The sequence below is a fragment of the Sinohyriopsis cumingii genome, chromosome 1 (genome assembly GCF_028554795.1).
Source record: "Sinohyriopsis cumingii isolate HCF-2022 chromosome 1, ASM2855479v2, whole genome shotgun sequence".
Lineage (NCBI taxonomy): Eukaryota > Metazoa > Mollusca > Bivalvia > Unionida > Unionidae > Sinohyriopsis > Sinohyriopsis cumingii.
The window spans coordinates 92415391-92433672 of record NC_142961.1 but is presented as its reverse complement, the minus strand read 5'-3'; the positions used below and the strand labels follow the sequence as shown (position 1 = coordinate 92433672).

At 36.4% G+C, this 18282-nt stretch overlaps 1 protein-coding gene across 3 annotated transcripts in view; it reads right to left on the bottom strand.

The window, feature by feature from the left end:
- LOC149807352 (IQ motif and ankyrin repeat domain-containing protein 1-like) overlaps positions 1-1840 on the bottom strand; it is a 72421-nt gene extending 70581 nt beyond the window's left edge. The window contains exon 1 of one of the 3 annotated variants that reach the window (XM_089965746.1): positions 1589-1840. In XM_089965746.1, the coding sequence (XP_089821872.1) occupies positions 1589-1706 (118 nt within the window). In that variant the 5' untranslated portion in view covers positions 1707-1840. Of the gene's footprint in view, positions 1-184; positions 239-776; positions 910-1588 lie in introns of those variants that run through there. The other 2 variants (XM_089965757.1, XM_089965758.1) reach the window with 2 other exon arrangements.
- Between the last annotated feature and the right edge of the window lie 16442 nt (positions 1841-18282).

The following is an 18282-nucleotide window of genomic DNA, read 5'->3' as shown; positions in this document are numbered from 1 at the left end:
TCATCTATCTACACAGTCTACACCGTGTAGATGACAACTACTTACTAGGTCATCATGAGAGTGTGTCTGCTACACAAGAGTGCATATAACACTAATTGAATAACATCATTTTTTGGTGATGTGTGCTTTGTCGATGACGGAATATGGGTTTGTATGTGCAGGCAAGGTGATGGGTGCCATTTACCTGTGGACCTGGGTTAGAATCTCCATAGAGTATGAATTAAAAATTATCTAAACTGTATGATAGTATTATTTGTCTTATATATATATATATATATATATATATATATATATATATATATATATATATATATATATATATATATATTATTTAGTGAGTGAAGAAGAAACATTATACATTTTGCATTTTAAAAAATGTTGCTTTTTTCTCCTCGGTAAAATGTCATCTGAGATACATCTCAATTTACTTTAGCATAACTTCTGCAAATATTAAACAATAATAGCAATTACTCATTTCATAGCAGCTTTGATTTCCAGATGTGTGCTGTATAAACCAATACTTCAGTGACTAATGCCTCTTTATCAGTGAACAAGCAGCATTACACCAATTAAAAATCTGGATATTAGGTAGTCCTATAATGTAACACTTTGACCCTAATATATCAGGGTGGGGGTGGCCAATAAATCAGCCCCTCATCTGTGCATGATGGTACTGATTGACAGTTTAGGGGATGATATCACCTATTAATTAAAACATACAAAAATCTGCAGCCAGTTTTGGATGCACACATCGGTCTACATTTTTATACAATTACCGGCATTTCTTGTGGCTGTGGAGTTACTGTCAGCTGAATGGATCGTTTCGTGGCACGTACATTATATTTCCAGATTAAATCCTATGTTTGGTGACTTGTAAATCCATGTGGAATAGCACAACCCTCAGTCCTGTGACCATTTTGAATTTTGCACTAGATGTGGCTGTTGTCAATTACTGGTATGCGTCTAAAATGTTTTTTAGGTTTGTCCCAGAAAGATCTGCATGCAGCAAAATTTTAATGAACATGTGACATCAGACCCACATAACATTCATTGGTATCAACAAAGACTTGGAGGGTTAATTTATTGGACTGGAAGGGGACAGCCAGACCCAACCCCCAATATTAGTTATGTCAGAGTCATCTTACATTGTAGAACGGTATTAGGAAACAACTATAGCTTTTAATTATGAAAATCTCTATGCATTTAATTTTTATTTATCAAAAAAATCTTCGTAAAAAATAAATATCTTTTAAGACTACTATTGACCTGCATCTCAGGTTCTACAAATGTTGAGCTGGTCTTTTTCACCTTTTTTAATTATTGTGTAATATATATTAAGACTAATGTTTCTGATTAAACTACTTTCTTACAAATTAAAAAATCAAGGAGAAACAGAGGCTTGTGCTCATTTAAAGAAGATGAAAATTGTAAAACAAGAAGAAAAGTTAAAATAACTTAAGTTTCAAAGGTTGAATAACTTATGCAACTCAAGTCACTGCTGAAGCCAATCTCATTATGTCGTATTTATACTCGACGTTAATTTATTATTGGTCCCTATTATTTATTCGAGAAAAAAATGTGGCCCTACCTGTAGCTGGAGGCTGTCCTTTTTTCGCTGGGCCACCGCGTCCTGCAGCTGGTTTGGCAGGAATTTTTGCAGTCATTTTAGATGGAGCTTTAGCTGGAGCGGGTTTCTTAGGTGGCATTTTTGTAGTTGTGAATTATTTATCATAACACTGCATTTTCAGATTTCTTTTAATTGGAAATACGCATCGGCTTAGTACCTAGTTGATTCAAACTGTGGACTTAAGGTTGCCATATTCAACAAGACAGGTTCGCACTTGGTTGTCATACAGTACTTAATTTTGATTGGTTAGAAACTAGGAACAGATGAACGTAATTCCGGCGTCGCTTCAGAACGGGCATGTTTTAACAGTCTAGAATGTTACTAATTGAATATGATACTTTCAGTTTTTACATTTTAACACATTCAAAGATTAAGTAGTGGTTTGTCTGGGCATTTTTATTAAAAATATTTTAACTCTTAGGCTTGTTCAGTTAATTAAGAACATCTCAAGAACCAAAGTGTAGTTGTGTTAGAAAATTCATAAACATGTAGTTTGAAGAAAAAAAAAACAACCTTGATCCCGATTTTAATTTTCCCCCAAAATTTAAACATAAGACATAGAACTGTTAGATTACAGAAAAACTCCAATGTACAAAAATTAACACAAATACAAGTGGTTCATAAGATCAAAATCAGATGGTGGTTAATTCTCACACTTCAACAACAGCAAAAATGGTATTTGTAGGGGGTATTTTCATATAAAAATGTAACACAGTACTGCTAAGAATGCATGCTTATATTAAGTATCCTTATTATAGAGGCAACAATGCATGAGAAACTGACATCTCAACATAAAAGATGCAACTGAAATGTGAAAACCATGCCACAGACATGTACATTTTGGCATGGTGGTGTGGTCCTCTTTAGCATGTATTCATGTCAGGTTTTATGACTGTACAAGCTACATCTCATGTGAAACTATCCTTGCCACAAATTATGCACATATTTATAAAGTATTAACAAAATAGCGACAGTGACCTACTTTTGGTCTAGTAGTCTGTTACAACTCTCTGGTAATTTAAACTAAGTAACAGAACGAAGCAAAACTAACAAGTTTTGAAAAATTCAACAAACAATATAATTCCCTAGAATATAAAGTGAAACTCAAAAGGAACTTACAGTATTGTGAATTAAATCCCAAACAATCTAAATAATCTATCACAAGTCCAAAAATATAGTGTTCTGAATGAATTCCAATCTTCAATGTGCTGATGTACCACAATAATGTAATCCAGAATGTCTCTGAATGAAAGTCAGATAGGTCATCACTACTCTGTCCTCAATCATGGACAAAGATCAAGCACACAAAATAAATTAAGTATACTTAACAAGTCTATTCAGGAAGTACAAATACATGTATTCTGGGTTTCATAATTGCATAATAAGAGTGTCCAAACAACAGTAAAAGGTTTATGTGGTCACTGATGCATAAATAGCAGACAAGACTGGGTGTCCTCCATGTAGAATGGTGGGTTACATACACATATTAAGTCTTGTATGCAGCTGATCCAAGCATGAAAGGTTTATATTAATGCCAACTATATTAAATTAAACTTCTTGATGGACTCATTAGAGTTGCATTAACACTGCCACATTCCAGTGCAGACAGTGAAAGGACATTTTTCATTCCGAGGAAAATTTTGGCTGACTCCATAGGAAACCTGCATCTGGTAACCTAAAATCATCTGAGCATAGATAATGATGAAGATAGCCACAAATATAACCAAATGATCACCTAAAAAAATGAAAAATGTTGGGTATTTTTTGGTACATATAAGAAGAGTATGAATGACAACAAGCTACCGTGAAAGGACTGATGTGATCATATAATATGCATATTTTAATTAATATATATATATATATATATATATATATATATATATATATATATATATATATATATATATATATATATACATACATACATACATACATATATATATATATATATATATATATATATATATATATATATATATATATATATATATATATATATATATATATATATATATATATATATATATAAAATAGAAATTTGCTCAATAGTTGTAATTTTTGTCCATTTGCATGCTAAAGGTTAGGAAGATAAAAATCCTCCATCTTTTGAAATAAAAATTCCTGACCGAATTGTGAAAATCTCCTGATCTGTACTCAACTGACCTCCTTGTTCTGTCACATGTTTGACTTACTGTCATAGAGAGGCATACATAACTGATTATTTAGATACAGAAAAATGATATTTAGAACATTTTGATGACAGTGACATTAAATTGGCCTAAATTGAAAAGTATGCTTAAGTTTATTCTTGTTATGTATATTTAACTAATGTTGTTTACCTGATTTTTGTCATGATTATGATTTAATGGCTGCAAGTGGAGTTAATGCCTACCTACGTAATTTTTGTCATGACTGTGATTTAATGGTTGTAAGTGGAGTTAATGCCATCCTACCTAATTTTTGTCATGTTTTTAAGTTGTAAACAAGATGTTTACAAGAATATGAGTTCGAGAGTTATTAGAATTTTCCATATGAAATTTTGATTTTCCTGAACAGTCTATTGCATCATAGGTCAAGTGGGTATTTGTATACATAGGGAATTTGGTAAACAGTTATTCATTGTTCTAAGATCAGTCTGAGGAAACATTTCAGTTGCATTCAGATATAATTTGAGACGCATTAGTTTTGTTTAATTATTCAGTGGTATTATAAAGTGCTCATTTACTTTTTTAGACTGAAACACTACTTAGGAATTATTGAGAACTCATTAAAATGCATTCTGGATAGAATTCATCTGGAACTTTCTTTACTTTTGGACTTTTGGACTTAAAATTTTCACTTTGTAACTTAAAAAAAATAAATTATTTGTTGATTTACTAAATATATTTGTTTCATTTCTTTCTGTTATATAGTTTAAGACCTAGAGTCATAACACTTCTGTAAATATGATAAAAGTCTAGTTGATTGTTTGCCACAATTAAAGTCAGTTCGATAATGAAAAGCTTCTTGTATATTAAAGTGTCATTCTTTTAATTTCTTTATCCATTCTTTCTTTATTTTCAGAAACTTTCTGGGATATTACAGACCTTTTCTTTTGTGTGTACAAACTGTGGAATACTACAGACCATTACATTTTATGGGCATAAACAACAAAATACTGTAGACCATATCCATTTTTGGGTATAAACTGTAGGATTCTAAAGACCATTTGTTTTTCTGGATATAAACTGTGGAATATTATAGGCCATTTCTTTTTGTGGGCATAAACTGTGGGATGTTATAGACCATCTTTTTGTAGGTATAAACTGTAGAATACATAATGGATCATTTCTTTTTGTGGTTGTAAACTGTAGGAAACTGTTGATCATTTCACTGTGTGAGTATAAACTATAGGATAATATAAACCATTTCTGTGTGGCTATGAAATGTAGTGTTATGTAGAAGAACATAATCCATACTTTATATTTCTCTATGAATACAGATTAAATATTCAGATCACTACTTTTGGAGATACACATGTTTATTTGAATCCAAATCTAGGACATTATGTTTTCACTTGGACATTATTAAAATAGTTGACAACTTTGAATGTTTTATAAAGGTAACTGACCCATATCCTGGCAATATTATTGTTTAACTTTTTATATCAATGGTGTTTACTTGAAAAATTGCTCATTCCTTCCTTGAAACTAGATGTGGAATCAGTCTTAATGTTGTATTCAGTTTTTTATTTTGGTGGATTTATTTATTTAAATTATTCACTGGAATTACAAAGTGCACATTAATACTTCTGGGACTAAATCATTATTTGGAATAATAGAGAATTTATTCAAGGACATTTGGGATTATATTGTGATACATTAACAGACGATTAAGACATCCCCACATCCAGACCATTTGCACATTAGTACAATGAAGACTACATGCACATAAGCACATTCGATATTGGAATTTATTTGGAATACCAGTGGAATTCATTTGGAATTTTATACATTTGGACTTGTAATAGAATGTTTATGACTATTTGGGATTTAATTCACAATATTGTAATTTTTTTTTTTTAAATTTAAGTTTGTATTCTGGGGAAATCAATTATTTTTTTAATTCTACAAAACATGTTGCTTTTCACTCTTTTCTGTTACTTAGGTTTAAACCATAGAGCCATAAAACAAAATTGGGGGCTCATGTCCAGGATATGAATTTCTATAAAACATTTTAGAAAACTTAAGGTAATTTTTTAAATTTAAATTCATTTTGTTTTCATTTTTTTGTATTCCCTTGTATTTTAATTTCACATTTGAGAAATCTATAATGAAAACAACAAGCTTCCAATATCTAAAGTGGATTACCTTATTTTAAATCCTACATAGGAAGGGTTAGAGTCCTTGAAAAGGAATGAATTGCTCCAGCTTGCCCAACAATTTGATCTTTCTGAAGCAAAGGCTTCTTTAATGAAGCGAGAAATACAAAAAAGATTTTTTTGGGTTAAAAGTGCTTTGGGATTGATTTGTAAGTCTCTATCTGAAATGAAATTAAAAGAATAGAAATAAAAAATTCTGATGGAAATAGAGCTTCAGCTTCAGAAAGAAATGATAGAAATCCAGAATCAGAAAAGAGAGAGACAAATGCATTTGCAAAAAGAGGAAAGGAGAGAGAAAGAAGATAGGCTAATGTAAATGCAAAGTGAAAAGACAGGAGAGAAATACAGATGCAGAGAGAAAGCAAAAAGAGAGTAGTGGTATACTAAAGATAAATGGTGCCTGGGGTGATGATGATGGCCCCAAGACCTCTGGTACCTGTACTTTCAGTGTCCCAAAACCTCTGGTGCCTGGAGCAAATGCTCTGTTCTTCCCACCCCATCCCCCAGTTAGTACACTATTGACTAGAGGGAAATACAGAGAAAAATGAGAAAGGGAATTTCAGATTAGATTCAAAGAATTAGAACTGGCAAGTTGAAAACACTCCCCCACTTTACACACAAGTTCAGGTTTTGATGTTATCAGAAATATAAGGTTAGTAACCCCTTTTAAAGAAAAATTAGATCAATAATTTCCTCATTTTGAAGAAAATGCTGAAAATTTTAAATGGTTAAGAGACTGTTGCACTCTATTATTCTAAAGTGTACTTATTGACAAAGCTTGTGAAGTCTACACTGGTTGGCATCCCATAGTCTCAAGAGACGATGGAAGTGCACCCATGAGAGATGTCGCAGACCAGTGATCAGAGCATGTCACCAGCTGGACCTGTCTAGAGCAAGCTCTTCCCAGATGTTGACATCGATGTCAAGGGCTTTCATGTCACACTTGCAGACATCCTTGAAGTGGAGATGTGGCCGTCTGATCGACCTTTTGCCAGAGTCAAGTTTCAAATAAAGAAGGTCTTTGGGGATCCATCCGTCATCCATCCGATGCACGTGCCCCAGCCATATGATGCGACATTGGCAGAGGAGTGTGACCAATGCTGGGAATCTTGGCACATTCAAGCACCTCATTGTTTGTTACTCAATCGCTCCAGATGATCCCAAGTAAGCGTCGGAGGCATCGGATGTGAAAGGCACTCAGTCTTTGTTCTTGTGGGACATAGAGAATCCAGGTTTCACTGGCATACAGGAAAGTGCTTAGCATGCAGGCATGGTGCATGGAAATCTTTGTGTTCAGGGTCGGTATGCTGTTATTCCACACTCTTTGACAACCTGGAGAGTTGTTGATGCCTTTCCAATCTGCTTGTTGAGCTTAGCATCACGTGAGAGGTAGTTGGTGATGGTAGAGCTGAGGTTCCTGAACTGACTGACTACCTCAAGTTCGTAGCTGTTGATGATGATGCTTAGGGGGTCCGTGTCTTGAACCATCACATTGGTTTTTATCAGGCTTATGGTTAACCCAAACTCATTGCATGCTTTAACAAAGCGGTCCATAAGGCACTGTAGTTCAGCTTATGTGTGAGTGGGTAGTGCAGCATTGTCTGCAAAGAGCATGTCCCTGATGGCTGCTTCAAGCACTTTGCTCTTTGCCCTCAGTTGTGCAAGGTTGAACAGTCTGCTCTCTGATCGCATGTGCAGGTAGATTCCTTCTGTGGACATCCCAAAGGCATGCTTGAGCAGAACAGCGAAGAAGATGCCGAAAATGATGGGGGCAAGGACACAGCCCTGTTTCACTCCACTTTGGATGTCGAAGGGGTTGGACGTTGAGCCATCGTACTGCACTGTGCCTTTCATATCATCATGGAATTACTGGATCATGCTTAGCAGCTTTGAAGGGCATCCAATCTTTGCCAGGATTGTGAAGATTCTGTCTCTGCTGACCAGATTAAACACCTTGGTGAGATTTATAAAGGCCAGGAAGAGGGGTCTATGTTGTTCTTTGCATTTCTCCTGCAGCTGCCTGACAGAGAAGATCATGTTGATTGTGGACCTCTCTGCACGGAACCCGCACTATGACTCTGGATACACTCTGTCAGCAAGCGACTGCAGTCTGTTCAGGATGACGCGTGTGGAGACTTTACCAACGATGCTGAGTAGGGATATGCCCCTGTAGTTGTTGCAGTCACTTCTGTTGCCTTTGTTCTTGTAGAGGGTTACCATGTTGGTGTCTCTCATGTCCTGAGGCACTGCACCCTCATCCCAGCACTGGCAGGGGTGGTCGTGCAGGTTTGTGGGTGCAAGCTGCAGCCGCACTTGATGACTTCTGCTAGGATGCCATCCTTCTCTGGGGCTTTACCAAAGGACAGTTTCTCTAAGGCATTCTTTAGTTCTGCAACAGTAGTTTTCTCGTCCAGTTTGGCCATGAGAGGGAGGTTTTCAATGGCGTTGAGGGTATCGTTGATCATGTGGTTCACTCTGGAGTACAGTTCAGAGTAGTACTCCACCCAACTCTCCACCTGCTTGCCCTTGTTGTAGATGGTATCACCTCAGCAGACTTCAGTAGTGCTGCCACTTTCTTCGTGGGACCCATTGCTTTCTTTATGCCATCATACATGCCTCTGATGTTTCCGATATCTGCTGCTGAGGATGGTATCACATGCAGCAGACTTCAGTAGTGCTGTCACTTTCTTCGTGGGACCCATTGCTTTCTTTATGCCATCATACATGCCTCTGATGTTTCCAATATTTGCTGCTGACTGTATGCTCTGACAGAGCTGAAGCCAGTAGTCATTGGTGCACTGCCGTGCTAACCTCTGCACTTTGCTTCTGGTGGACTTGTATGCCTGTAGTGTCCTCTTGCTGGGGGATTGCTTGTATTCCAGGTGAGCACTGTGATGCTGTTCTATGGCTGGCATGAGTGTGGCGGAATTAGCCTCAAACCAGTTGTTGTTCTTTGACTGCTTCTTACTAAATGTCCATGTGGCTGTACTGTACATAGTCTCTCTGATGTGATACCATGTCTCTTTGGCACTGCTGTTGGGAGGTTCTGAATCAAACTCCTTGGACAGGGCATAAGTGAATTCCTCAGCCTTAACTGGATATGATGTCTTGCTCACATCAATACGTGGTTTACCCTCTTGCCTAGAGCAGTGGATCTTCTTCGGCTGGAGCGTCATTTTTCAGCACACAAGCAAGTGGTCAGTGTTGCAGTCAGCATTGTGGAAGGTACAGGTAAGAAGCACACCCTTCATGACAGACCATCTCCTAATGATCAAGTCCAGCTGGTGCCAGTGTTTGGACCGGGGATGCCTCCAAGACACTTTATGCTGTGGTTTTGTCTGAGAGAATGAATTGGTGATGCTGAGGTCATCGTACGAGCACATCTTTAGGAGTTGCTGCCCATTCTCATTCATCTACCCAATGCCAAACTTGCCAAGACGGGAAAGCTAAGAGTCATAGTCGGCACCCACCCTAGCACTGAAGTCACCCAGTACTATCAAGTTCTCTTCCTTGGGAATTTTGTCGATGAGCAGGTCTAACTTGTCGTAGAACTCATCCATGGTATCTGCAATGGAGCTTAGTGTGGGAGAGTAAATGCTGATCAGGTTGAAAGGCCCAGTTGTGGTGTGGAGGTGGAGGGATAGCAGTCTTCCATTTCCTTGTTGACAGGGTTCTATCATCCCCAGCAGAGTTCCTGATGGCGAATCCAACACCAAACTCTTTGGCTTCATTGGCACTCTTTCCTTGCCAGAAGAACGTGTAGTTCTTTTCTCTGAGAGGACCCAGAATCTGGTAGCCGTGTCTCCTGTAGTGAGGTGATGTCAAGCTGGAGTCTTGCAAGTTTGTCGTTGATGACTGGTCTTTCAAACAATGCTGATTGCCTGGAGATCATCTGAGAGCCCAGTCAGCAAGGTCCCGACATTCCAGGTACCTAGCTTGAGGTTTTGAGGTTTCCTTGTTGGTTTTCTTTTGTTATTTCTTGGTGTAGTAGTTGCAGTCTGCTTGTCAGGTACTCATGTACCTTAAGCCCTATGCACCCAGCAATGCAGGTGAACTGTGGTGGGACGGTACCTTATTGGCTGGGGGCTGCCAGCTTGAGGCAGGTGGTAGTTGTCCAGTGAGACCTGTTGGTCTCTTCCACCATTGGAAGCAACCCCTGGCATCTGACTCTACGCCAATCGAGCAGTGACTTATAACCAGTAAACTGCTGCTTCTCGTGTTGTGTCGATGCTGTGAAGCAAAGCTGGAGTGTCATCTCCAGGGCACAAGCCTGGGCAGGGTGATATGGAGAATCAGCTGTTGCCCATGCAGCTGATTCTGCCTCTCCAAGCAGCTGATGGATCCAAAGGAAAGGACGAGCCGATATGTCATGGCACCAGCAACGTCACAAGAGTTGCTGAAATGACACTAAAAGCAATGCCAAGTCACCTTAGGGACTCCGTCTCCAGATTTTGTTGGGATTTACTTCCTTAGCCTTTCCCATGAGAAGGTATAGTCGCAAGGCAGTGAAGGCCTGAAGTCAGAGTTAACCTTCTCCTAGATGGGCGACCATCCAAGGTTAACAAGCCAAATCTGCCCGAAGCATCTGGTCACGAGGCGCTACACTGTAATGTTAGTACAACATAGTGGTGATTATGGTCTGGCTAAGGAATGTATCTTGAAGGGTTAAGAAATGGTATCTGAGTATATCAAGAAAGGTTTAGGAACTATAAAAAAGAAACTGGACAGAACCATGTCAAATTAACAATTATTTGATAGGAAGTGGTCAAGACTATGATAACTTCAGACAAATCATAGTAGTTGAAGAGTTCAAGAATTGTGTAGAGTGATGTCAAAACCTATCTTGATGAGAAAATGCCAAAACTTAAGAAAACACTGCTTGTATAGCTGACAATTATTCCTTGACTCACAAAGTTTCATTTTTCAATAAGCCTTTCACTCATTATTTTTTGGGCAAAACGCCATCTCAGTGTCATATGAGCACTTCAAAATCTCTATCTGGCACAACTTTTAGGAATTAAACTACTGAGAAGACTGATCAGAATTCATCTCTTCCTACAAACACCTATTGCAAGAAGAAAGGGCATGTTATTTCTGATTGCTACAGAATGAGAAATAAGCAACAGAATAAAGACAGAACTATTTCAAATGCTCTTTCTTCTAAGAGGTTGAGGTCACAGTCATGTATTGAAAGCAATACATTTGTTGGGTCAAACCAATTCTTTTCATTTTATTATGGAGAATTATGAACTATTCATGTCAAAAGGTTCTATATCACTTACCAGTGCTTCTGCCAAGTCTTTCTCTATTAACATTTTAAGGGACACAGAAGCTTCTTTGAATCTTTTATTATCAGGTACTTTGCCTTTATCTGAGAAGTATTCTTCTAGTGAAAGTGTTCTTGTTCAGCAAGTAGAGTGCAGCTTTGTCAATGTTCCTCTAAATTGTGTAAAATTTGTCGTCAGACTTAGTCTATGGACCTGTAACAGTCAGAACAGTGACATCTTTACCAATGAGGAGTATTCATTTATTGATAGGCAATGAACTAGCTGGAGATAAGGTTGTGGTTAACCCACAAGTATTGGTAACTGACAAGTCTTGTATGGATTTGTTAGCTATACTTAATTTGTATTATTTGTTGGCTTTTCTATAGGATTATAAGTATATCTGTATTTTGCAATTGACCTTATTCCAAAATCAAGTTAATGGTCTACCTGACTAGTGACAAATGTGTAAGAACAACATGTTGTATATGTGCACTGGAAACTTATCAAACATTCTGACCTAACACCCATCACTTGGGTGACTGCCACAATACATATCATCATAACATTGCACAATATCAATATATATACTTATTTTTTTCCATGATATGCTATGCTAATACAAGTAGCCCTGATTACCTCTGGTAATTGGTCAATAAGATGTAGGTTATCTCACTAACTAGGTCAATTAGGATGTGAGTTAGCTCATTAAATAGTTCAATTAGGATGTGGGTTAGCTTACTAAATAGGTCAATTAGGAGGTGGGTTAGCTCATTAAATAATTCAATTAGGATGTGGGTTAGCTCACTCAATATGTCAATTAGGATGTGGGTTAGCACATTAAATAGTTCAATTAGGATGTGGGTTAACTCACTAAATAGGTCAATTAGGACATGGGTTTGCTCCCTAAATAGGTCAATTAGGACGTGGGTTAGCTCCCTAAATAGGTCAGTTAGGATGTGGGTTAGCTCACTAAATAGTTCAATTAGGATGTGGATTTAACTTAGCTCATTAAATAGTTCAACTAGGATGTGGTTTAACTCTAGTAGGTAATTAAGATTTGGGTTAACTCACTAAATAGAGCAATTAAGACATGGGGTAGTTTACTAGCCTGTTATCAGAGGCATCTGGACTCAAACTCTTGAGGCTGGGGCAAGTAGCTATATATACTTCCATTAGCATTATGAGTAGTAATGATGCTAAATAGTGTAGACTTTGGTGGCGTGGGATGTTAAATGGCATGCATCTGTGTAGGCGTAAGATCCCTCTTATGGTGTACATGTGATTTAATAAGTATATTTTAAAAAAACTGCAAATAGAACCTGCCAAGCAGTACAAAAATGACTGAAAAATATTTTACGTTTCTAAGATCTTTATTTACATAGATACAACTGATGTACACTGATCTGTACACATTCATGCATTAAAGAGAGAAAAAGTTAACATTAATTCATAGCAATATAAATTATGCATCAAAAAATCATTACAACATGATACGCACACAAAATGTTATAGGTTTTATTACATGCTATCAAGGAAACCCACCAGTCAACCCAGAACTTCTCTAATTTGATGTTTAACCATGTCCAGTTTTGTCTCCTGAAGTTTATACTAAAAAGCACTACAGCAAGAGAAAAATATAAAATGTATATATATTTAAACAACTGCAGTTGTTACATAGAAATTTATGATTCCATGTAAATATGAGATTAGCAAAGTTCACATCCAAGAAGAAATATGTTTTGTGGGGTCCCTGCCTGTACAGATGGGATTAGTTTGCGTAAGAAAAAGGAGAAAGAAGAAACAGAAATTAGTATAAAATATACAATCGAGCTAGTCTCTTCCAAAAAGGCTTAAAGTAAGCTGATATGAGAGAACAAGGGGCATCTCAAAACCATTATACAAATGCTAGATTATTGATCCAAATGGTACCCTAATTTCCAATTAATACTTACAGCAAATTTAGATCATAATATTTTAGATTAATGATGGAAGAATGGATGTACACCACTCCCTTGACAACTCGCGATCCCGCTTATAACGCGGGATCAGGCATGGATCCCATTTATTAACCCAGAAAATACCCCAAAAATTGATCCCTATTTGTTGAACTTGAAGAAAGTCGCGATCAAAATTGGTAATGGAAACTTTGATGTACTCCTTGTTTTATCGTCGGAAATGGTAGATAGAACCTGGAAATTGTAATCAATACTATGAAATATCAAAATTAAAAATAGGTCATACAATTTTTTACATTTTCTTTTCAAACAACATACTGTCGCAATTAACGATATGTAAGGAAATGTCGATCAATGAAAATGTCACCCATGCCGAGTGGAGGCAGTAATTTAAAAAATAAATACATAAATACAGATTAAATAATTCTTTAATCAATTGAAATTTGTGTTCTAGCTCTATCTTTTAGTTCCATTTAAGTTTAATCGTCGTATATGCAATGTGTCCTCTTGTAATTAAACGTAAAATGTGTCAATCTATAATAACAGCTATGTCCGCAAACATTTCTCTTAGAACCCAATTAAATACTGACCGTGTTTTGATAACTGACTTCCAAAAGTATTTTTGTATTGTTGCACTGAATAAAAAGCTGGCCTCCTTTGTATTATCATGTTAATTATGTCCTTTGAATCAAATAAAGGAGGTGGAATAAAAGAAAAGTTAAAAGGCACGAAAATCTTACAAACTTAAATTCTAGCGGCCCCGGTTGTATGAACTCACTTCATTTGATCAATCGAACACTTATAAATGTTATTGTGTATGTAACATAAACTATCTTAAATTAAGCAACTCTTTCATAACTGTGATCAAAGATAACAAGACAGCTAAGCAAAATGAATACTTCGTAAAATAAAGAGCTTGATTTCACAGATACGGACCATTGTGGGCAAGCGAGTTTCAAGGATGATAAGAAGTTTCATTATTAATTCCAATGAAATCACGACATCAATATTGTACTAATGGAGCAATATGAAAATTGAGTTTGTCTCAAGAAATAAATGTTGCTTGTTTTTGAAAAAAGGAATCTTGTTTGGTGATGGGTGGTGTATCAACAGTTAGTCTAGTTCCCTGCTCTTGGGACTCCCAATTTGGCAGGATAATATTAAACACCACTACGGGAACCAGACTCATCAAGAAAACAAAAAGCAGTGATGTAATACAGATTTTTTTTGCGTACACATGATGGTTGTTGAAACCACTTGGAATGATCTTTCATATGTTGGACATTTTGAAAATAAATGTTATTTAAACAGAATAACGAACAACTTCATTAGAAAAAGCACATTATTAAAAGAACAACTTCATTAGAAAAAGCACATTATTAAAAATTATTATCAACGTGATTGCAAAATGAGGTTTCATTCAATAAACAGCCCAGTTCCCTAATGCCACGGTGTTCTTGATGTCAAAGCGATTTGTTTCAATTTTTTGGAGGTCCCTTGGTAACTCGCACCTCGTTTATAGTGCAGTCTATGTTTGTGGACCCCATTGTGCACGAGTTATCGAGGGAAAGGTGTATATTGAAAATAATGGATAAAGTTATCATTGCTGGAAATTAATGTGGAGAGTGAAAGGATAAATATATACTGTCCTCTCCTCCTTTTGATCTTTAACTGAATGCATGCTATTTACATATTAACCAGAAAGTGTTTCAAATGTCAATTATACTGCTGAATTCAGTGAACTGTAAACCAGTTGTTATTAAAGTATAGTTAGTACTGAACATTAAAATAATAAGTCTTGCTGATATACTTATGTGTGTAGATTTTAGTTATATTAGTACATTTAAATATAAATGTATGAACATTTGTTTTTTGTTTCTCATTTCATGAAAAGCCATTTCATACAAGTGTATTTTGTCAACCAAAGATTTTCCTCAAAGTTTTGATATTGTTTGAAACCTTTCCATAGTTATCACTGAGAGCCATAATGTTTAATTAAAAAGGAATAGCAGTTACTTTTATCCCCATGCATCTTTTAAAATGGTGGGGATTAAAGCACAGAAATGAAACTTTGGAAATATGATTGGCAGGAAGCCTTTACATGTATGCAGTGGATTCAATATTTTAATTATGACTCTTGGGATGAGACGCATGTCTCAGATGGTTGTTTTGTTTTTAAAAGCTAAATAATAATAATAATAATAATGAGGACTTTGTATAGCACCTAATCTTTAGAAGCTCTAAGCGCTTTACAACATTAGACAACACCTATAAGATAAGAAACATAATATTATTACAAAAACAAACAACATGAAATTAGAAAAACATTAAACAATAAAAAACATGCTGAGAATATTTCAGGTAGGAAACATTATTAGGTCTTTAAGTTTGTTCTTGCAGTCAAAATAAGTGAGTTTTAAGAGCCCTCTTGAATGTGATCACTGTGTCTTTGTGTCTAAGTTCAGTGGGCAATTCATTCCACGTTGCTGGGCCCTGGTATGCAAAAGAACGCTGTCCATATGACTTTGTTTTCATAGTGGGAATAATGAGTATACGATTGTCAGAAGAGGAGCATGTTTGATGTTGAGATGCCCTCTCCATGGTATGAGAACTCACAGACAAGGACAACCATGCCCAGGAGGCATGAGGGCTTGCTATTGGTATCACTCTATCTATGAGGTCTGAGTGTTTGCAGTTATATTTGTCCCCACCAGAAAGGAATTAGCATGTACAAGTATCATTTACCCCATCCATGCTTGAAATTATTAAGAAGACAGGCCAGATGTGAAGATTTGCCGTTTGACCAATATGGTATAGACAGATGATCCATACCAATGTGATAGTCTATACTGATCATACTACACCAGTCAGCTGGCAAATATCATCATTGGTATGCAAGTCACTGTCCAAATATGGTTCCCAAGTGGAATATCTCTTCCTTTTTTGACATTTACAAACTTGTCATTCCATGTTGCTGGGCCCTGGTATGCAAAAGAACTCTGTCCATATGACTTTGTTTTCATAGTGGGAATAATGAGTATACGATTGTCAGAAGATGAGTGTAAGTATCTTGCTGGTGTGTACACATGGGTGAGGTCAGATAGGTATGTTGGACTAGAGTCTGACAGTGAAATGTAGCACAGAGAACAAATTTTGTGTATGATTCTGGATCGAATGGATAGCCAGTGTAGGGTACAGAGCAGCGGGGAGATGTGCCCTGAATTTGAAGAACTGTAGGTGAAAATCACAAAGTTGGTTTGTGTCATCTTCAAGTCCAGGGCTATGACATACGCAATAGGGTTTTGTGTTACACTCTATGTTTCTCCTGTGTCACAACATAGAGACTGTTGATATGGGTCTGAAGGACATGAGACAGGTCTAGACATAGCTTGCAGACTTGCCCCACCACCCCACCTCCAAATTCATAGCTCGGAAACAGCTGAGATCCACACCTTCTAACCTTATCTTGGCTGAAGGACATGAAGAGAAATCAGACATATATCCCAAGGAAGGAGACTTGTTCTTGGGTTATTAATTGGAATTTTCTGAAGTTCCTCGGCTTATAACTATATATAGGTTTGAAGGGCATGAGGAAACAAAATTGGACACATGTCCAGCACAGGCTCTGAGTGTTGTGGCATGTGGCTGGCTAATAATAAGGAAACTTTTAAGATCTCCATCTTAGAACTATATATACATTTAATGGATTAATGGGCACCCACACAATATATATATATATATATATATATATATATATATATATATATATATATAACACACTAACTGGAAATGAATAAGAGAAATACACATGTACGGATTTAAAAATTTGACCCTGGATCAAACCATACCCTTAGCTGTGTCCATTGGAAGCATAGAGATATGCAGTGTCATGTCTTTCACCCAGTTCTAGTTTGTTTCCTTATTTGGATTACACAGAATTTGATGTTTACACAATCATCCAGTGTGAAAATAGTACATGTGGCTTTTTGAATAAAATGTGGAACCAGAGTGCAGGGATACTTCTGTAACTTTGTACAAAATTCTCCAAAATTATTCTGCTCTGAAGGTTTACTGAAACTTAGATAATGGCTGGGTGATATTTTATAAATATACATATCGGAAAAGCATGTTCTTAAAGGTTATGAGAGTGTGCTCTTGAAGGCTAAGGTAACAGTTGTTTACATTCAGTGTGCTGTCTGTAACTCTGAATTTCATAGAAGCAGTGTGATAAAAATTGGTAAACTTTTACATATATGCAAGACAAGAGTGTAAAATTTGCCACTTTCATCATTCTAATTTGAGAGTCAGACGTGGAAATTACTATATTTGCTTCGAGCTGTAACTTGTGAACTTTTAAATAAAGTAATAAACATAAAACTTGGCATAGCTGTATATCATGATCACTTGGGCATGTCTGTAATCCCAAGTCTTAGTTCTCAGGTCAATATTATATTTTGTGTGTCTTAACTGTCACTCAAAAGCTTTAAATGTTTTCCCCTGTGAAATCAATGCATGAGATTGTATAATGTACCTATCAATCATGTGTATCAATAGCATGGTCCTACCAGCAAGATCAAAGTCATGTGTTCAGTTTGTTCACTTTCTAGGGCTAAATCTACACTCACTGAAGGTAGTTTAATTAAAACCTATGTTTAAATCACAACTTCTGAATGCATCATTTAATTTCATGGTATGTTCATAAAGGTTTGGATCACAGAACAACATCAACTATTTTTCTGCATAGCCAGTACCATTATCATGACACCAGGCTCAACAATTATAAGATTAACCACTTAAATCCAGGCACTAAGTCTTCGGTATGACTTGGCTGGGGTTTGAACCCATGACCTCCCACATCCAAGGCAGATGCTCTAACCACTCAGGCCACTGGTGAGAGAGAGAGAAAAATGTTATAGTGTAAACTTTCAATCAGTAATGTTTTGAGATGACCCTCCTGATCCCATTACACAACAAATTACTTGCTTTATCCACTTCTCTAAAACTATACATAAAAACTACTTTAATTCAAGAAGAATTCATTACTGTGTAAAAACAAAAACGTCCATTCTGTGG